Here is a 19,936-nt window from a genome sequence, read left to right on the forward strand (position 1 = left end):
TCTGCTTTCCTCCATGGATACACTGCTCTTCACTCTGGGTCCAAGACTCAGCCTTTGCACAGGGGGGAACATGTCATGATGCATTTGATGGAGATAAATTGGAAAAATAAAAGCTCGCTTCTCATGGGAAACATCCTCTGAGTGGTGCCCCAGGCCACGACTCATCCCATACTTATCCATGAAGTCATTACACCTCTCCAGAAAGTCACACCACACTTAAACAGCATCTTTTTTATCTCTGAGAGCAGTGGACAACTACCCACAGAGAGAACTGCTCTGTGATTAAGAGGGAGAAGCTTGGTCTGGAGGTGGCTGGTAAATATGTGCAGTTTGTCTGTCTGTCTGTGCTCCGAGATTAAAATGTCTCATGATTTTATAACGTCTGGTATGTGGTGCTGGCTGGAAATCAGGGCTGGGGACAGAGCATCCTGTACCTAGAGCATCCTCAAGTGACACCAACATCCATCAAGTGGTCAGGGGCTGGGTTTAGAAAACCTTCACAGCGTTTCAAGCTGTGTATTAATTTTACACTCACGTGGCTGTGGTGAAGTTTCTAGTCCCACTTCAGCCAAGCCTTGCCCCACAGTGCAGAGCTGCTGGAAATTCCAAATGATCAGCCACAAGCTCTGAATTTGACTCAGCAAGAGCCACTGAGGGCAAGAGGCACATGGCACCACTGCCAGTGTGAAGGGCCACGGTGCTGCTCTAAGGAGTAACATGAAAAGGAGATTTTTTTAAGGCTGTTCCTTTCTATAGGAACAGACTCATGTCAGGGAGAGGTACAATTGCAAGAATTCAAGTTTATCTTCTGCTGCTGACAGAAAATCATCAATAAAATCATTAAATACTCTGTCAGTGTTCTCTCCTTGCCCTTCCCTAGCCACCCCCTCATTTCTAAAGAGTAAACCTCAGCATTTATTTAAACTGCCACCAGCAGAGGTGACTGGCTTTAGAATCTCCAATTAGAGATCGTTCTGCACAATTATCGTTGTTTTCAACCTCCTCCAGGAAGCAGGACATGAAAGGTATAAAGTTCAGGCTGTGCATTAAAAAAAAACCAGAAAACCTTAGAAACTCCAAGAGAACAAATGAGGAGAAAGCACAATGTGCCCTCCCGGCAGAGATCTGACAGAACAAACGTTGAGGAAGTGGAGAGCAGATAATGAAAACAGGGTGTAAGCTCCTAAAAGGTAAAGTCCATCAACCTTCAGGAGGAAGAAAAGGGTGCAGCCACCGTCCCATTAACTCCTCCACCACCCCGGGACTGTTCATGCACAGCCTGACCTGAGGCAGCAGTGCTGGGTTTACTCTCTGTAGGTATCGACAGGCATCTGACACAACAACAGGAGCACTCAGAGGGACCAAGACCTGAGATGAACCTTTTTCTCCTTGATAACATCACTTTTCACCTCAGATTTTTAAAATGCAAGCGAGCCACCAGAAGATTTAAGGAACACCCAGATTGCACAACTGATTCAGCAGCAGTGTCCAGTTAATTCAGCACACCCTCCCAGTTCATCAGTGAAGATCAGGGCTGCAGTTTCAAGAAGAACAGAGCCCAGGTGTGCTGGAAGCAGGAATTTCTGGGGAGATAATTGCAAAAGTGATTTTTAAAAAAGTTTTATGTTGATTCACGTATTCCAGGATATTTCAGTTCATTGTAGAAAGCTTATGACAGCTGGAGGAAGTACTTTAAAGACAGGAAAGAAACAAATGACAGAGTAAGAGGACAAAACGACCCTCACACGAACAGGCTCCATTTCAACTTATTTTAGGGTGCCTTCTGCACCCTCCACGTATTTTTCTTTCAACCGCCTCAGCAATTCAATAGCAGTAACGTGAGCACAGGTATTAGACAGAGCCCTTTTTTATTTCCTTTGTTTTAGGCTCGCAAGTTGACGTGTGAATTGGAGAACAGTGAGGGCTGGAAATGAACACCTCACTTCACAAGAAGAATTCAGCGCTGGGAAGGGGAGCACGGCTGCACCTCCCACCTGGCTGAGGCAGCTCAGCCTTTGTTTCTCACTTTTTCCTTTACACACAGAACCATCATTTTCTGGATTACTCACAATAGTTTTGAATGATCTGCGTGGAAAGAGCAAAACCTCTCCTGAAGCTGATAATTACTATGAAAATACTCCTGTGTTAGTCACGAGGAAGTAAATGGAGAAAAGAAAGAGAATAAATTGTGTGGGTATCTAAATTATTCTGTCCACTTCATAAAAGTGAAGTAAGTCCTGTTTTGTGAGCTTCTCTTTTACGAGGGACTTAAGTAATTTTTATCATGAGTCCTCTTACAAGCTCAGCTCCTGGAACAAGAGAACTAAAAGGAATTAAGTTTGACTTTAAAAAGCTTTTAGTAGTCCTGACAGGAAACCGTTTATTTGTGTGGATTTGTTTTTTTAAAAATTATTTACACCACCAACATTTTTTTTTCCCCAAGATAATGGACTCATTATTGCACAAGTGTCTGGCTTTTAAATCTTCAAATTCTAACCTAAACCAGTTTGGGTAGGGCCAACACAGGGCTCATTTCAGCTGCAAACTCTGACTGTTTGGGGAGGCCAGAATGTGACCCTGGGTGAGGGGAACCAATTCAGAATGAAAGTGAGATGCTGAGCCCTTAAACCAGACAAACCCAGCCCGGCTCTCTCAGGGCAGCACAGGCAATAAGGACACTGCCTTTCTGACTCGCTTTTCTCTTTAAAGGCACATTTCTGCTCTTTCTTGTCTTATTTTTTCAATGTTTCTGCTCTTTATTTTTTGCTGTGCCCTCTTCCACTCTGCTGCCGAGCAGCACTGTAAGAATTCCCGACAAACCCACATATTCCAGCGCTGAAATATCCGGGCTGGACCTCGGCACAACCATTGCTATTGTACCTCACATTTCCTGTTTGTGCTCGCCCAGGGCCCGGCCACCAGCACAAAGCCCCTCAGCAATTAAACCCAAATGTACCCCCTCAGCAGTTAAATAATCATGTACCCCCTCAGCAGCTAAATCAAAATGAACCCCCTCAGCAGTTAAATAATCATGTACCCCCTCAGCAGCTAAATCAAAATGAACTCCCTCAGTTGTCCCCCTAGCTCCAGCAGCAGCAAACAAAATCCACATTTAAGCACCAAAAACACCAACAATGCAAACAGCCAGAGCTCTGAGCTCTGAGGGGTGAGGAATTCGGTGCCATTCATCCCCTCAGGGATTTCACTTCCCCAGGGAGAGGGGACTTACCGCGCCCTCAACCACTCGTTTTAAGCACTTTTTTTTTTGGCCACATCTTTGACAAAAATCCGTTTTTCAGAGCTGAAGTGAAACCAAAGCACGAGGCAGAGCGTTGGGTGGGGATGGCCTCAGCCCACGATGCCAGCCCAGCTCTGCACCTCCCGTGCCCTGAGCCCTCCAGCTCCGCCACCTCATTCATTCATTCTCGGCAGCAAAGATCTCTCAGAGATGTCCAAACACCAAAAATTCCTCATGAGTTACCCTCAGCCATCCTCTGCTGGTAATGAGGTGATTCATGCTGTTCGTATTTTAATCTACCACCAACAGAAAACATCTCAGGACTGAGGAAAAAGCCATGTACTGCTAAAACCAATATTTGGAGTCATTAATCATAATCGTTTTATTTCCTACAGAACCACATCATGATTCCTATTTTTAAGGGTTGTTTTTAAAGAACTGTGAAAAAACCTTTAATGGGCTTCAGGAAAATAAGCCAGCAGGCTTGTTTTGAAAGCGTCAGAATGGAAAGGATTCTTGGAAGAGTGGCCTGCTTCCCTGTCCCTGCGCTGAAGGTCTGCTCTGTGCCAGCCCTTAGCTCAGTGCCAAGTGCAGCACGAGAATTGTTTCCCAAAAAGCCATGTCAGATTTTACATCCAGTGCTGGCAGCAACTAAGGGAGCAGCATTAAACTAGGAACTGATAATTCAGACAGTGTTCAGGCCCCCTCTGACATACAGAAAGCTCTCCAATCACAGGAACAGCAATTAAAAGCCTGGTATCAAACTGACACACTTGACCTGTCTCTCTTGCACCAAGGATTGCTGATCAAAAAAATCCCAAATCAGATGTGAACTGAAATGATCCTGAGGCAGCAACACCCCTCCCACACTGAGGCTGCTTTAAATTCTACTTTTAGCAATTTCCAAGTACTCCCTTCTCAGCTAACCCTGGGATCTCTCCTGGCACCAGCACGCAGCTCCAAAAGGCAGCTGGTGAGAGATGCTCTGAAGGATCCAGACAAATGACAGTTTTCAACACTGCAAAAACAGCTAAGCAGGCCAGGGAAAGCAAACATCAGAGTCATTCATATCCTGCAGCCATTGCATAACCACTTGCACAGCCTGCCCAGTGCTTGGGAGCTTGGGAACGGCCATATGCAGTAGATGGCTAATGCAGTGTGTTTAATTCAGGTGCACCTGTGTGACAGCTGAAGGAGCCTGAGCAGGTGCCTACATGCCATCAATTCCTCCACGTGCCCTCAGTGGCACAGACAGAGCTGCAAGTCCCAGCAGAGCTCAGCACCACATGGGTGGGCCCAAGGGCATTGTTCTCCCAGCGTGTAATTGCATTCCCAACAATCTCCCCGTACATACAGCTTTAAAATGAGCAATTAATTAAAAGCAATTTGAAAGCACTTACTGGGTCTATTCTCTATTGCCAGCAAATCCAGGCACTAAAGCAGGGGAGGATTTGTTTTGTAACTTCTCGTTTCTTTGAGTCAACAGAAGAATAAGTTTTACCATGATGAAGAAATATAATTAAAGCATATGGAACATGGAAAGTAGATCCACGGTAATGCAAAAGTTAATATTGAGAGCCCCACTTTATGTGTCATATTTCTATTTTAGAGGGAACTGCTGTACAAATACCAAAGCAAAATAGTTACAACTCCTCCCTTTGAGAGCTGGAGCTTCTAATTGCATTGTTTCCAGATGGGTTAAATCCAGACCACCACTCTGAAAGAGCTCACCCCTAAAAGGTGCAGCAGCAGCCTCAGGTTAGCACTCCTTGTTCCCTCTGAGCAGATACCGAGCACTGTTTTACTACACTGATAACACATTCCAAGTACACCTTGCTGGTACAGCTGCAGTGATAAGAACACGAACAGTTCAAACACGGTTTGTCAGGGTCAGGAGCTGCTGTTTTTACACCCCCTCTGCCATCTAGTGGCAACAACCGCGTGGCTTCCACCGAGGTGTAAACCATGAGGTGCTCAGGCAGTGTCCAGAAGGTGTTAATTGACCTGAGCAGACCATGCTAATCACTAAATTTTGCTCAGGAGAAAAAAAAAAGAAACAAATCCTGGCTTCTCATTGTTCCTGCACTCACTGCCTTCACGGAATTCCCTCAGTGAATCAGGAACATGCTTATCTGCCTCATATATTTAAAGGAAACCAGTATTTCTCCTGTAGTATTTACACTTTAGATGTTGATGGTACATTTCTATTACATTTTACTCTATAACCACCTTCTAATTACTCAGTGCAATCTGTTCAGTCTGTTTTCCCCTCCTAACAAAGTTGTGTGAAGCCTTCCCTTGTATGCTCCAAATACACCCATTCCCTACCAATATTAAAGTCCATTTCTTTTCCTGGGTGACACATCTCTGTAATCTTTGGAAGGCTGTGAACCTCCCAAACACCCACCATAAGTTACACTGATAAACCAACTGAGAAATTGTATTTCCTATAAATTATTTCAGCATCAGCTCAGGTCAAGGCCTAATACCTCCATGAGGTTCACATATCTCACAGGATGATCGAAGTGATGTATTATGGAATTTAATTTTTCTACATTGAAGGAATTTAGAACTTTGATTTTTTAATATAGAGTAAAATAAAGGTTCCACCTCCTTTAAGAAAAGAAGGGGTGCTGTCTTAGGAAGATTTCATGTGCCAAAATAATTTTGAAGTGGCCTGGGGTCTGACAGGGCTCAATGCACAAACTTGGTTCTGTTTAGCAGGAATTCCTTCCACAACCTTTAGGACAGAAGCTACACTCTGAGCAAATCTGAGGCTGCTCACCCCATGCCACTCCATCTCCCAGGCACTGCCCTGCTGGGGGAGAGGCAGCACTTCCCTGTAGTGTTTTCTGTGTTATTGTTAATGATTAAAGCAGCTCTGAAAGTAAACATCTGTAATGGTTCCAAATACAAGTTGACATTTGTTGCATGAACTGGTTTTAATTATTTTGTGGCCATGAATCCTTTTCTTGAATCCAGGACAGTGGTTTCATAACCCAGGAACTAATCCAATGGCCAAAAGCAAAACACACCCAAACATTTCCCTGACTTTCATAGCTACGTTGAGATAAACAACATCATGCAAATTTTCATATTTTATCTTCACAGAAAAACATTGCTCTTGCTATTATTTTCAAAGCAAAATTAATACAGACTGAACTTTAGACCAGCTGCCTGTTTTGGTGGCTTCAGTTGGAAAAACGATCATTTTAAGCTACTAAAAAATACTCTGAAAAATTTTAAATGGAAACACTTGAGCTGCACACAGTAGGACAGGCTTCATTGAAATGAGGAGATCAGAGGATAGAGCTTGCAGATTTGGCTCATTGTTTCAAAGTGAGGATTAACCAGCAGTAGGCCAATATCCACAGTCAACAAACACAGAGCTTACAAACTGCAGAACAAGGTGATGCAGTGTAGAACATGAGCAGCATTCTCCAGAGCACCAACTTGAGATGTATTTATTGTTGAGAACTTGCAGAAAATTATTTATTCACCTCTTTTAAAATATGCAACAATTAAAGTACTCAATTCAAAAAGGACATGGTGTGGAAATATCCTTACCAAGTAGAGCAGAAAGGTGTGGAGACCTGTTCCAAGCCCAACAGAGGACAGAATGCCCAATCCTACCCAGTAGGCACACCAGAAGAACTTCTTCTCCATGTACCGCACATACTGAGCAAGGAAAGGCACAAAAAAAAGAAAAAAATACAAATTATGAAATCTCCAAGGGAGAAAATTAAGCTACAAGCTAACACAGACATTTATCTGGATTATAACAACTGAAATAGACTCCTAAACACTTCTATTTGCAATTTATTTCAGTAACAGCACAGACATATAGAGGAAACTGCACTTTAAAAATGAAAAAAACCCCCACATTTTGGAATCAGCAAGTTTCCAAGGAGACAGATGGAAATTCAGGTCCAATAGTAGGAGGCTGAAACTCAGAACAGCCCCACGAGGAGCAAGCCCCAGGCAGTGTCAAGTAGAGCCCAGGCAGCTCAGGGAATTGTCTGAACAGCTTAAAGAAAGGAATCAAATCAGCTGCACTCCCAGTGACCCTGCTGGATGTTGCACCTTGGAGCCGTGAGTAGCAGGTTTGTTACTTTTAAGAAAACATTAAAATGCTGGTTGTGTGCTGCACCCAGAAATAAGGGGATGTGGGAAAGCCACAGCAAATCCTGGGTACTATTCTACACCATCCATGGACCAACAGCACCAAGGTGAATTTTACACCATTCTTATCCAGGCTCCAACCTGCCAGGGCACAAAAACATCCTGAAAATGCCAAGTGCACATGGCTGACACCTCCTTAGCAGGGAGCTCCTGCACTGGCTGTCACCTGAGGGTGACACTGCCCTCAGCAGGCCCAGAGGATCAGGTTTCTTCCCAGCAGGCTCAAGGAAACCTGGGCAGTCAGGACTTGGGCTCCAGAAGTGCAGATCCCTCAGGCAGGCAGTGCCACACCCCAGCAGGAGGGATGGAAGCAAGTTCTCTGGAATTGGGAACCTGCTCATTTCACAGCTGTGACAGCAGCTGGTTTTTAAAAGGGCTCCCTGTCCTCCAGGAAAATCTGAAACTCCAAGAGAAATGGGGAAGGGAAGGGTGCAGACAGCAACATCACGAAGCTTGAGCCATGTCTTACACTTCCAGTGCTGCAAAAGCACCAGGCTTTGTGTTCACATCACAGGAACAGATGTGAACCACGAAACCATTTTACATCTCTGTCTGTGCCTGTCCTAGCTGCCAGGAGACCTTCCACAGCAACGAGAATCATTTCTTGGGAAGCACGAAGCTCTGCCACGACTCAGGGTAACCCTTCCCCTCAAGAGCTCCCAGCACCACTAAAATCCTGCTGACAGCAGCTGTGAAGGAGTGCTGCAGCACCCGAGGTGTGCTTCACTCAGGGACAGATGAGACACCTCCAGATCCACCAGAACAGATCCAGTGACACAGCTCATCCCTCCCCACCTCTGAAACACAACTCATGCACACCAACAGAGCAGTCACGACGTGAGAAACAAAACCTTAGTGAGCAGCTCAAAAGATCCATTATAAATTCATGGAGATGCCAGCAGGATTCATTCAATTCCCAGCACCGGGAGGGAGTGGGAGCCAGGGAAGCAGGGGTGGTACCTGTTGATGTGCTCCCTCGATGTAGTACAGGGCTGTGAGCACTGCCAGTGCCAGCAACACGCACGCCAGGACCCCTCGCCGCCGCCACAATCTTAAAGACAAATGGCAAATTAGGGTTTTTCATCATGAAACATGCATTTCAGAGTAACTCAGTTACCCCTGGGGACTGGGGATGTGCTCAGCAGGGACAATGGCAGCAGTGTAAACCTCCCAAGAAAATATCTGGGGAGCCTTTACTCTTTAGGGAAAAATCCCCGCGTCACTGGCAAGCGAGATCAAAGTTCAGCCACTCATATTTTACTTTTTGTTAATAAAGAAAAGCAAAGTAACTGACTGAAAATAAACACAAGCTGAAAACAATTCAGCTTCTGGAGCCAAGAGTCAGACCCAGGCCCTGAGCAGCAGCTGTGGCCAAGCACAGAGCAAAGCAGGCCCTGCACTGGCCCTGGGCAAGGACGAGCTGGGTGGAATTTAGAAGCTGATTTCCAACTGTGCTGCTGGGCAGAACCACAGTGACAGTCACAGGAACAAATCCTTACATGATTTTGTTTCCCCTTATCTATTAAAATTAGTATCTTGTAACAGCTGCAAATTTAATTAATATGTTTTAGGTAACTCTGGAGCATTAGGTGATTAAAGGGAGAAATGTGTTTTCCAAAGTAATTTGCTACCAAATAATTTTTGATCATGTTTGGTTTTACTCTTTTTTTTTTCCTGCTTGATGTGTATGTGGCCACCCACAGTAGATTAGCAAATACATTTATTATTTTCCAGAAAACACTACTATATTGTCACCTAATGATGTATAAAAAAAGCAAGTGCTAGCAGCATCACCTAGAATTCCCAGCCTAAAATAGCAAACTATAAAGATAACTTATCTATTTAGACAGAAAGATAGAAATGTGAGGCATAATACAGGAAAACAGTCACAAATATTTCATATTAAGCAAACTGAAAAGAGCACTCAAAACATTTTAAAATTAAAGTTAGTGCTGCTTACATTAGTATGACAATTGAATTTTCAAATCATTGTCATTCAAAACACAATTTATGCAGTGGAACACAGGAGATCATTAGAAGTCAATCTGAGGTCTCAATAGCTTGTAATAGTCAGGGTTATTTTCTGTAAAGATTCTGTCAGGGGAGTGCCAGACAACTGAATGTGCTGCTCAGCAGAGGAGGCAAGTGCTATCTGTAACAAAACTGGATGTCTAGGAAGCCAAATAAGATTTGAGGTCTTAAAATAAATCCTCCAATGTTATTTCTGCTTAGTTTAAATAAATGCTTGGCGAGTGTCAGAAATTACAGATGTCAGACCCAGTAAAACAGTTCTCAGAGACAATTTCTAATGGTAGTGAAGGAATGCACATAATAAATTATGGGGGTTCAATTTTTTGGGGGGTGTGGGGTGTAAAAGGAAATTAATACGACACTACATAAACCCAGTATTTTTCATACAAATAATTTCAAAAGCAAATGGAAACTGTCAGTAAATGTGGACTGCCAGCACCTCCAGCCTGGCCCAGAGGGAGCGAGCAGAGCCCTGAGCACCAGGCTCAGCTCAGCCTGCAGAGGAGCAGCCCAACAGCTGGAGTCACCCAAGGTGACATTAGATCCTGCCTGGGAAAGGCTTTGTAAACTCAGTCCCAAGCACAACACAGCCCATTTACCAACACAAGCCCTGCATGGCTGCTACTCTTGGCATTTTCAATCCAGATTACACTCATGTTTTGGCAGCCTAAACCCCTGGGCCTTGTGCCTTGAGGACTGGCTCTGCATTTCAGCGCTAGCAGGGAACGGCAGGACTGCTCCTCACAAATCCTCTCACTGGAATAAAAGCTGGTTTTATCCAGTGTGGAAATAACACTCAAGGAAAGTGCTTTAATAAATCATTTCCTGCTGTAAAAGGGCCACAGAGAAGCAAAGTCCTCTTTACAGCATCATAAACATCACTGCAAGCTCCACAGAACCCTGATCTCTGCCCTGGCTGAGCTGTTTGAGGATTGCTCAGTGACACCAACACCTGCATTAGTAGGCCAGTGCTAACACTGCAGCCATAAGCACAACATCCCTTTGCCTTGAGGATCCCTAAACACTGTCCCACTCTTTCAAAGTGGAATATTCAACTCTTCAGAAAGGCAGTTTGCCATTTTCTCTCCCAAGCACCTTGCTGCACTTATGTAATTTAGGCAGAAGATCTGAGAGCACGGCTGCAAGTGTGGGATGATCCAGCAGCCACCTTTAAGGAACAGAAATACACATGTTCTGTGAAAAAAACAGTTTCCAAGTTGTGAATCATCAGGGAAAGTGAGATGTCAGAATGACCTACTGAATCAGAGCATGGGTTTGCCCAGAACGCTTAGTAGAAGTTAAAGAAATGATCTTTACTTTATGGTCCATTCCTTCAAGTTTATTAGAGTTTCCAGGCAAAAATACTGCAAGGTAACAAGCGGTTTTTTCCACAGCACAATATTCAACCTCTCCTCTCGCTCCCTTCGCTTCCGCTCACTCAACACCGAGGAATCTGCAAATGAAAATAAAAAAACAATATGAATAAAATCTGTACAAGCACAGGCTGGCAGGTCAGCTGCTATCCCACCCAGAAATACACTGATTTTTTTTTTAAATTTGTTAGGAAGTTAACGGGAGCTCTCAGTCATCTTTTCTCCTGATCCCAAAGCATTTGCTGCCATGCCTCAGGAATGAGGTGACATCCAGGGACCGCAGTGGTTTGCTGCCCCTGGCACTCAGAGTGCCCCAGGCCTGGCACCCCCAGCAGCCTTTCTGCAGGGCACTGCCCGAGGAGCTGAAAGCAGCCACCACCCCAGGTCAGATGTGACCTCAGCACCTGCTGCAGGGACATCTCCCTCTGAACTTCTGAGCTGGTTCCTTTCCAGCAGAGCTATTCCCAGCCTCCCACTTCCAGAGGATGGAATTACACGGCGTAACTGGATAGGAGCACCTGCCCTCCCAGGCAGGAGCCTGGCCAGCCTCTCCCAAACTCCTCTCCTGGAAAGGAGCTGCTCTTGGAGCACAGCCCTGCCTGGCACTGAGCTCACGCCCAGCCCAGGCCCTGCTCACAAAAAGGCTTTGCTCATCAAGGTGTTGTTTGTGCTCACAATAAGGTGAATAAAACCCCAAAGCTGAGCTGGTTTTTTGGAGGAGAATGGCTCGTTCAAAGGTTGTCAAGCTAATGAGCAGTAATGATTTTTAAACTTTTAAAGAAAAGGAATTCTGGAATAAGATTTGAAAAATAACACCAGTAAACAATGAAAAAATACACTTGTATCCAAACAGACACCAAACTTGTTTAAACAACACTTACTACACAGTCAAAACACATGTATTCTATTTTGCATTGTAATAATATTCATAAATTTTAGATTTTTAAAAAGCTGTTGCATTTAAAATATTGATCTAATCTGATCTCCAGCATATTGGAAACCAAGATGCATTATTTCAGTCTTACTCCAATCACTGAAACATTTTGCCTTATCAGATGCTGATATTTACACAGAAATTGCAGCTCTCATAAGTCACACAGCCCATTTAATTTTGTGCTCCTCAGCTGTAAAATCAGTTGCTCAAGATGAACTAACAGAAATCCTGGCAAATACTGAAGAACATCCACATTCCCTCAGAGTTACAGAATGATTTAAGACTTTTAAGTAAAAGGCTTTAATTTGTTCCATACATACAAACATGCAGTTCATCTTTTTCATTTAATATGTGTAATAAAAATGTTTCAACCTTGTTTTTATGACCTTGTTTTTAGTAAAAGGTCGTAAAAGACAATGGTGTAAGACTGCACACAACTTGAGAAATCACTTGATTACAAAACTTAATTAAATATGGAACTGGCACATTCAAAGCTGACAGGAAACAAACAAAGATGATTATAATTTCCATGCTTTACTACACAGCATGGATAATTCAGTGACACAAAAATCTTCATTAACTGTTTTCAGGTTATTTTTCATGAGTTCTAAACATTAACCCCAGGCTACTTCAGACATACCAGCAGGAAAAACAGAGGAGAAGCAGGAGGTGAAGTAGTTAAAACTGTTTTGTTGGTAATTTATCACTGAAACCAATAAATTATAGTGACATTGAATTTCAACAGAACAGCTAGAAATTGGGAGACTAATAACTGGATCTGTCCCAGAGTAAATCAGATTTTTATTACCAAGAACTGACTTTTCAGTGCCAAAGGGTGGGGTTGTACAGCCTGACTTCCACAGCCACACATTTGCCAACAGAGTTAAACTTTTTTAGGTTTTTTTTTGTTGTTGTTGGAGCCTCTGTTGGTACCCAGGTCAGCTTTGTGGGGCTTAAATGTATCAAGAACTTTGGGAGAGGAAAGGAGTGTAAGAGAAATGTGAATGGAAATACACAGCATGAATCTACTCCATGGCTTTGAAATCCTAAATCCTGCAGTTTCAGAGCTGACTGAGGTTTCCAAGGTTGATTCAGGCATGGAGGCCCTCTGCAATATGTGGGCATAAAGTCCCAGAATGGTTTGGGTTGGAAAGGGCCTTAGAGCCCATCCCATTCCACCCCCTGGCACGGGCAGAGCTGCCACTCCCTAGGTCAGGTGGCTCCATCCAGCCTGGCCTCAACAGAAAACCAGAATCAATTCCTTTTCCATCTTGTGCAGTTTTGCACCCCACGCGGGGCAGCTGAGAACACAAAGTGATGTCCCACCTACCTGTGAAGCTGCCATTGTGCTGCTCTTTGCTCATTCTTATGCGTCTCTGGTCACAGTCTGTGCCATTCTCTGCCATTTCATAGATCAGTCACGTGTGGGGACCTGGGAGCAGAAGAAACCCAAAAAGGACAAGGTGTGCTTCTGGTCAGGAGCACTCACAGGGAAAGGATGCAGACAAACACCCAGCAGCTCTCCAAATCCAGCTCACACTCATCCTGCATTACACCATCAACAGCACAAAGTGATTCAATCCCCACAGTGACAAAGATTAAAACATTTCCACCTACATCATTCTAAATTTTTCACTCGAATGACAAAACTCCCTCACTTCTAACAGCTGAACAAAAGCTCATCAAACAAACCCCCTCCTTGACCCAACCCACTGTTTGGGCTCCGGGAGCAGCAGAGTTTCATACAAACCTCACTTCCATCCTGAGACTGGTGCTTCAGGTGTGCTCCTCATCCTGGCACTAAAGCTCTGCAGGTTGTCACTATGTCAAAAACCTCCCTGGCTGAAAGATTAGCCCTCAGTGTGGTAACCAAGATACAGAGCTGCATCTCCTGCCTTGCACAGCCTGCTGTCTCTGAAGCACAAAAGGCAAACTCTTCAGAGGACAAGAGCTTTCTGATGGGAGCTCTGCTGCCACTGTCCATACTCTCTGCTGGTTTAGCCTCTCTCTAGAGAGATCAGCCCTAAAACAAAACCCCAAAAGAACAGATGTGGTTGTCCTTACCCAGGAGAGTAAATAATGCAAGAAGTGGGAGCCAGCACAAACCAGAGTGTTGCAAGAGCTGCCTTTTTTCTTACTTTCAAAAAAAAAACCCCAAAACCCTGAACAGCTGACAATTCTTATGCAATCAAACACAAAGAGAGCAACCAGTCAGACTCCTTGTTTTAAAAACGCTCTCTTGAATCTTAAAACAGTTTCTAGAGTTTTATTTGGAAAAGAGATTCCCACAAAGCTAAAGCATTTTATTTGCATTGTATTTCTCCCTGTAAGCATACCTGATTTACAGTTTTTGATACCTTGCTTTTGTTGGAAAGAAAAGTGGTGCAATATTGAAATGACAGGTTATATAAAACTGTCCAGGGGAAGAAATTGAAGTTCTACAGAAAAAGTACTTCCCCGTTGATTTATGTTAGGCTTAAGAGCCAGGCAGCAAATCAGGTCTGGTAAACAGGAGTGAGATCACCCCTTGGATTCAGACTGCAATAATTTTGTCAAATTCTTAAATAAAGTGTTCAAAGATTTCAGATGCTGTATTTGACACTTCCAGGGTGTCACAAGTCAGTTTTAGACAGGTGCTTTTCTAAACAGGTACAAGCCTTGTGCATTACTTGCAATGCAGATAAAATTGTTAGCCAGAATCATTATTAAAGGTTTTAGTTAAAATACTGTAGTCAAAAGCACTGAGGTGTCAGGAAGGAGTCTGTTCTTCAACACCTCCCCCTGACACAAAATGTGCAGAAACAGAAATCTGTCTGGTTAAACAGGGCAGCAGAAACTCATCTCATGCATGTTACAGCTTTTATTCACTGCAATGTGAACCCCAGAAGACCCAAAGCACTTAAAAAATGAACGAAACACCTCTGCAAAAACTGAAAAATGCCAAGGGCTCCTGAGTCAGCCAAGGACAAGAGGCTGAGCTGCTGCAGTGGGAGCTCTAGAGCACCACTCTGCATTACCTGCAGGCCAGGGACTGCTCAAAGCCCGGGGAAATGGGAAGCTCTCCCTCTCCCAGGTGAGTTCAGAGCAGCCTGACCCTCTGGAGCTAGCCCAGTCCTCAGGTGAGGATAACAGGCCAGTTGCTATGGCAATAGCAGGATCGAATGTTCAGCCACCCCTGAGTTCCACCGGGACAGCTGGGTCGTGTTTTGTTTCTGACTGCACTCAGTTCTGCTTGTTGTTATATTTATTTAAATAAGTATTTATGAACGTCTCCAGTGTAAGTTTATATACACACATACCCCTGTATACCCCACATAAATTTACACACACAGAGCTCAAACTGCAGAGGGCAATATTTAAATTACACACTCACACCCAGCAAGCCTGATGTTCACAGAAAGCTGCTTAGGAAGCAAAAGCCATCCAGAGCTGTTGAGCACACACAGCAACACTAAAAAAAGTGTTCTGGCTTAGGGAACTTCAGTCACATTTTGTTGACTTAAATATAGCAAAGATTAGAAAAAAAAATGCCACGAATTTCAGTGGAAGCCGCACGTTCCTCATTTTGAAATCTATCTTTTTTCACATGTGCAAATCTAGCCTTCAGAATTAAAGTCTTGATTGGTTTGGTCTCTGCTCTCAGCTTAATTACACGCCAAGGAAGTCCACGTAGTGCAATGCCAACTGCTCTCCATGTTTGATGCCAAGGCCCAGGCTGTGCACAACACTGAATTCCAGTGCAATCCATGAAACTCCTGCATCTCTGGGGGGCTCAGGTGTGTGGTTCCCAAGGCATGACAGCTTTTTTTTCAGGAGCTCAACTGCCAGAGCCACTTTTACCCCGCCTGCTTGGAAAGGCACTAATCCAGGATTAGCTTTGCATAACACCACCTCAAGTACACAAGTCAGTGCTTGCACTGAAGCAGATAAATAATCCCCTTCCACACTTGGAGGACAAACACTTGTCAAGAAGGTCTTAAAAGTTCAACCATTCTGCAGGAAAGCTCTAAAAATTCCCATTGAAAAACACAGCAGACTTGGAGATGGGATACCTATCCCACAGCAGGGCTGAACGGGCTGCAAACCCTTCCTGGCTCCAGAAAAGAACCTGCCTGGTTTACTAAGCCTAATTCTACTCAAAGCATCTTAGCAAAGGGACTGGAGGATGCACATCCCCTCAGCTCAGCACCCTTGATCTGCTGTGCTGCTTGACGCCCATCAGAACCACCAGCCCTGCACTAATGCCTCCCCACAGGGATGAGCTAGGGGGAGGCTGACCCAAAATGGAGCTGTCCTTCAATCACTCACTCCATATTCTCAACTCTACGCCCAATCCATGAGAGCTCACCACAGCAAATTCAATTCCAGCTGCTAAACAGAACTTCGCTTCTGACAGATGCTGAGAAAGACACAGAGCCCATCTCTAAAAATAAATTTGCCTACTGCATGGAGTACTTAGCAGCAAACATAAAAATAAACTATTTAAAAAACAACTGTGGCCAGTTTTTGTATCAGCGTGGCTGAGATCATTTGTTAGAGCTCTGCTCACACAAGAACTGCTTTGTAGGGCTGAACAAAGAGCTGACAATCCACCATTGAGCTTCAGTGCAACCCAAAGCATGAAGTATAAAAAGACAATTATTGCTAGTCAAAAATGCAAATTGGTCAACAGAAAGGGTTTATGGTAACTGTGACTGACTTCACAGCATAAGTGAGACAAAGCAAAACAAGCTATCAGAGCATGAGAACACAACGAAATTGGGCACTGCAGTATCTGCTCCCTGTAGTCAGAGAAAAGGACAAAAGTCTCTTCCCTGCAGCTCTGGGGAGGCTGTGGAAGCACCCAAGTGTTGGGGGCACTTATGCAAAAGGAACCAGTTTCGGACAAGGCAGCTGGGTGTCTGCACTCTCACTTGCAGCAGCAGAATGTGGACTCATGCTCTGTTCTAAGCAATACTGGAGGACTCCTTTCCAGTGTGCTGGAACAACGAGGAAGCTGTTTCCAGGATCTCACTGCTCTCCCAGACATTGTTTGAATCACTCATTCTTACCCCTTCTTACTGAAAGAGCCCTGACTCCTCTCACCTCCATCAGCTCCAGCTCACACAGCTCCCAGAACCAGAGTTAGAGCTTGAAGAATTTTGTTCCCCCAGCCACCTCAGCAACACATCATTTCCAAGGTAGTTGGAAATCATTTCCAGTTAGTTCTTGCATTTAAAGCCAAATTTTCCACTCCTGCTGCTTCATTCTCCTCAACTTTTCTGATATTCCTTCTTCTTTTTCTACACCCCAGTTACAATAAGGAGAAAAAAAGGATTAAAATCCAGCCTTTCCAGGTGGGTAAAGAACTGCACATCTGTGAGAGGGATTTATTTCAGTCATCAAATGCTCTACAGAGAGAAAAAGTTAACAATTCCCTGGAAAAGAAACAGCCTGGAGAGCACTTTCCCTCGAAAGCCAAAGACTGCCTGGCACAGGAGCACACTCAGGTGAGGGATGGGATCAGTTTGGAAGTGAAACATTACCTACCCCTTCCAGCTCCTCACAGTTACTCCCTCTCCACCACTTCTCCAGGATCTGAAGGCAGTGGAGGAGCCAACCACGTCCTCAGCTCTGCAGCACTGGAGCCCAAAGACTCCTCTTGCAAGGCTGCTGCCCCTACAGAGCAAGAGAGCACTGTTCATGTGACACTGGAGTGACACTGGAGTGACACAGCCCCTCACCTGGGGGTTAATGACTTTCCTGAAGATGACAGAAAATAGAAAAAGTAACTGCTCGATTTTTTTTTCCAGTCCTCCAGCACTCCTGGGAAGTATTCAATTAAAATAAATGAGGCCACATCTGAAAGATGTTCCAAATCTCTGCAGATTTAGCCATAATGGGTTATTTTGATAGGAGTGCATTTATTCCCACACCAAAAATGTTTTCCCAACTTAAATAGTTTAATTTCTCAAAGGAGAAGTAATTCAGTTAAAGACCACAGGTTTCCATTTTGTGGGTTATGCCTCTGTACACCAGACCTATTTTCCAATTCCTACCCAAATAAATCATCTTAGAATTTAGAGTTAAAATTCCCATTTTTTCCAAAAACATGGGACTTTGGGATGCCTTTTAGGAAAGACTGTTGTAACATGAGCTTCAGGGATGCCTTGCAATTTCTTTTGAGTTAATGGAAAGTTCTGTTCCTGCCATTAAAGCCACATATATGAAACTGATCCTTTTGGTGTGTTTTTTTCTGGTGAAACATGAATTTTGATTACATCCAGCAGCAGCATCAGGTGCTGTAATACAGCAGTAGAGATAAATAGATGAAAAGGTGAGACCCAGGGCTAAGAGGATATGCAGAGGAGGCACAGCACAGATGAAAAGGGATGAACACAAAGCCCAGAGTGGCTGAAAGCAGCTCCTGAGATAACAAATTCTGCTTTTCACGGAACAGTCTCTAAGTGCAGCCAATTCAGATTTCACACTTGGCCATCCAGTGAGGACACACTGCCCAGACAAGGCTCACAGAGGCCAATTCTGAGCCCTGGGAGAAAGAAAACTATTCTTTTAATAAGCTTGAAATACCCTGAACAACTGCCTGCCTCACTTTTAACATCTGGCTCCCTCTGGTCCAAGCAGCACCCAAACCAGCAAGGCTCAGTGGCTTTGGTGCTGTCCTGTGATCGTGTTTGAAGCTGGTACAAAAAGCTCAGTGTTGCAACAGCTTCAAGGTTGTGCCCTTTGCCCTCAGGGAATGGCAAAGTCCACTCAGCTCACACTTGTCCACAAGGAAGAGAAGTTAAAGTTCCAACCTGCAGATAACTCTGTCTCCCATCACAGTACATCAGGAATTTCAAGCTGTTTGTTTGTTTGAAACACACAGTCTTTTAAGAAATAAGGAATCTCCAAGCATGCACTAATGGCACAGATCACCCCAAGGAGAGCTGCTCGCTCAGAGGCAGTTATGACATTCAGAAGGAATTCCAAGGCAACAACTTCAAAAAAAAAAAAAAGATTTAAGGCAGAAAGAGCACAGTTGTTCCAGCCTACTCACCTGCCTCATTGCTACTACCCACTTGAAAGCTACTGAATGTCCTCCTACCCTTCCCCACAGCAATTACAAACACCAGTGATCTCAGCAGCTCGGCAGGACACGAAACAAAGCTCAGACTAATAAAGAGAGCTCACCTCCCATTGCACAACTGCAAACTGGCTTTTGAAACCCTCATCTGACAACAGGGGATGAAGCCATCCTTACAACTGTCACTTAGCCCATAAGGAATAAAGGAGAGTCTACTCCATGCTGCAGAAATGATGGACTGGAAGAAGGAGGACTGAAATAACGAAGATTGTTTCAATGGGAAAATCAATGCATTAAGAAGAGCTGATGTATGTTATCACAAGGTGTTAGGAAGCATGAGAATCCCCCATCAAACTGAGGTGAAAATATCTCTGAAAGAGCAGAATTCCTAACAGCAAAACAGCACCAAAATCCACTGCCCAAACACAACATGCGGTCCAAGGCATGAAAGAATAACACATTTTCTCCACCTCAACCCACATTTGTCACCATTAACCAAACCAGGAGACCCACTTGTTGGTAAGCACAGAGCACAGCGAACAAGGGCAGGAGAAAACCCTGAAGAAATGTCGTAAGTGCAGTTGGAAGGGGATAACCTGGATTCACAGCACTTTATGGAGAAATAGCTGCTATCAAACACATGTATCACCCCTTCTCTCAGGTCACCCTCATGACCTGCCAGGCATCTGAGAGGCAAAACTGGAATAAAACGGGAACCTTGCTGCTTTATTATCTGCTGAAAACACCACATGACTTTGGCTAGAGAAATAAAAACCAGACAAGATGTTTAACCCCAGTCAGCAGAAATGTTCCCATGGATTTGGGCCTCACAGCCACGAGCCCCAGGCAGCCCACAGGGATGCAGGGAGCACCCAGCCGGGAAAGCCCAGCACATTTCCAGTGGAAAAGCAGACAAAGGCCATCGCTACCTGCCTGTCCGCAGGGAGCAGGACGGATTTCTCCCTGTGTCATCAGGCACCGTCCCTTGGGCCGGAGCAGGGCGAGTCCATCCCACCCTCCGCGGGGCTCCGGAGGAGCAGAGCCGCTCTCCAGCGCGGGGAGGTGGCCGCGGCTCATTTCTCGCCCTCAAAGCCGGCGAGCAGCAGCCTCCC

The 19,936-nt window shown here is 44.5% G+C and overlaps 1 protein-coding gene across 4 annotated transcripts in view; it reads right to left on the reverse strand.

Moving 5' to 3' along the window:
• Nucleotides 1-19,936, reverse strand: part of VMP1 (vacuole membrane protein 1) — a 62,165-nt gene that overhangs the window by 41,912 nt on the left and 317 nt on the right. For 2 of the 4 annotated variants that reach the window (XM_038158463.1, XM_038158466.1), the window contains exons 2-5: nt 13,089-13,190; nt 10,769-10,904; nt 8,381-8,471; nt 6,806-6,916 (exon numbers count right to left, since the gene is read on the reverse strand). In XM_038158463.1, coding sequence (XP_038014391.1) covers nt 6,806-6,916; nt 8,381-8,471; nt 10,769-10,904; nt 13,089-13,164 — 414 coding nt within the window. In that variant the 5' untranslated portion in view covers nt 13,165-13,190. Of the gene's footprint in view, nt 1-6,805; nt 6,917-8,380; nt 8,472-10,768; nt 10,905-13,088; nt 13,191-13,822; nt 13,848-17,287; nt 17,417-19,936 lie in introns of those variants that run through there. The other 2 variants (XM_038158464.1, XM_038158465.1) reach the window with 2 other exon arrangements.

This window comes from Motacilla alba, chromosome 19 (genome assembly GCF_015832195.1).
Source record: "Motacilla alba alba isolate MOTALB_02 chromosome 19, Motacilla_alba_V1.0_pri, whole genome shotgun sequence".
Taxonomy (NCBI): Eukaryota; Metazoa; Chordata; class Aves; order Passeriformes; family Motacillidae; genus Motacilla; species Motacilla alba.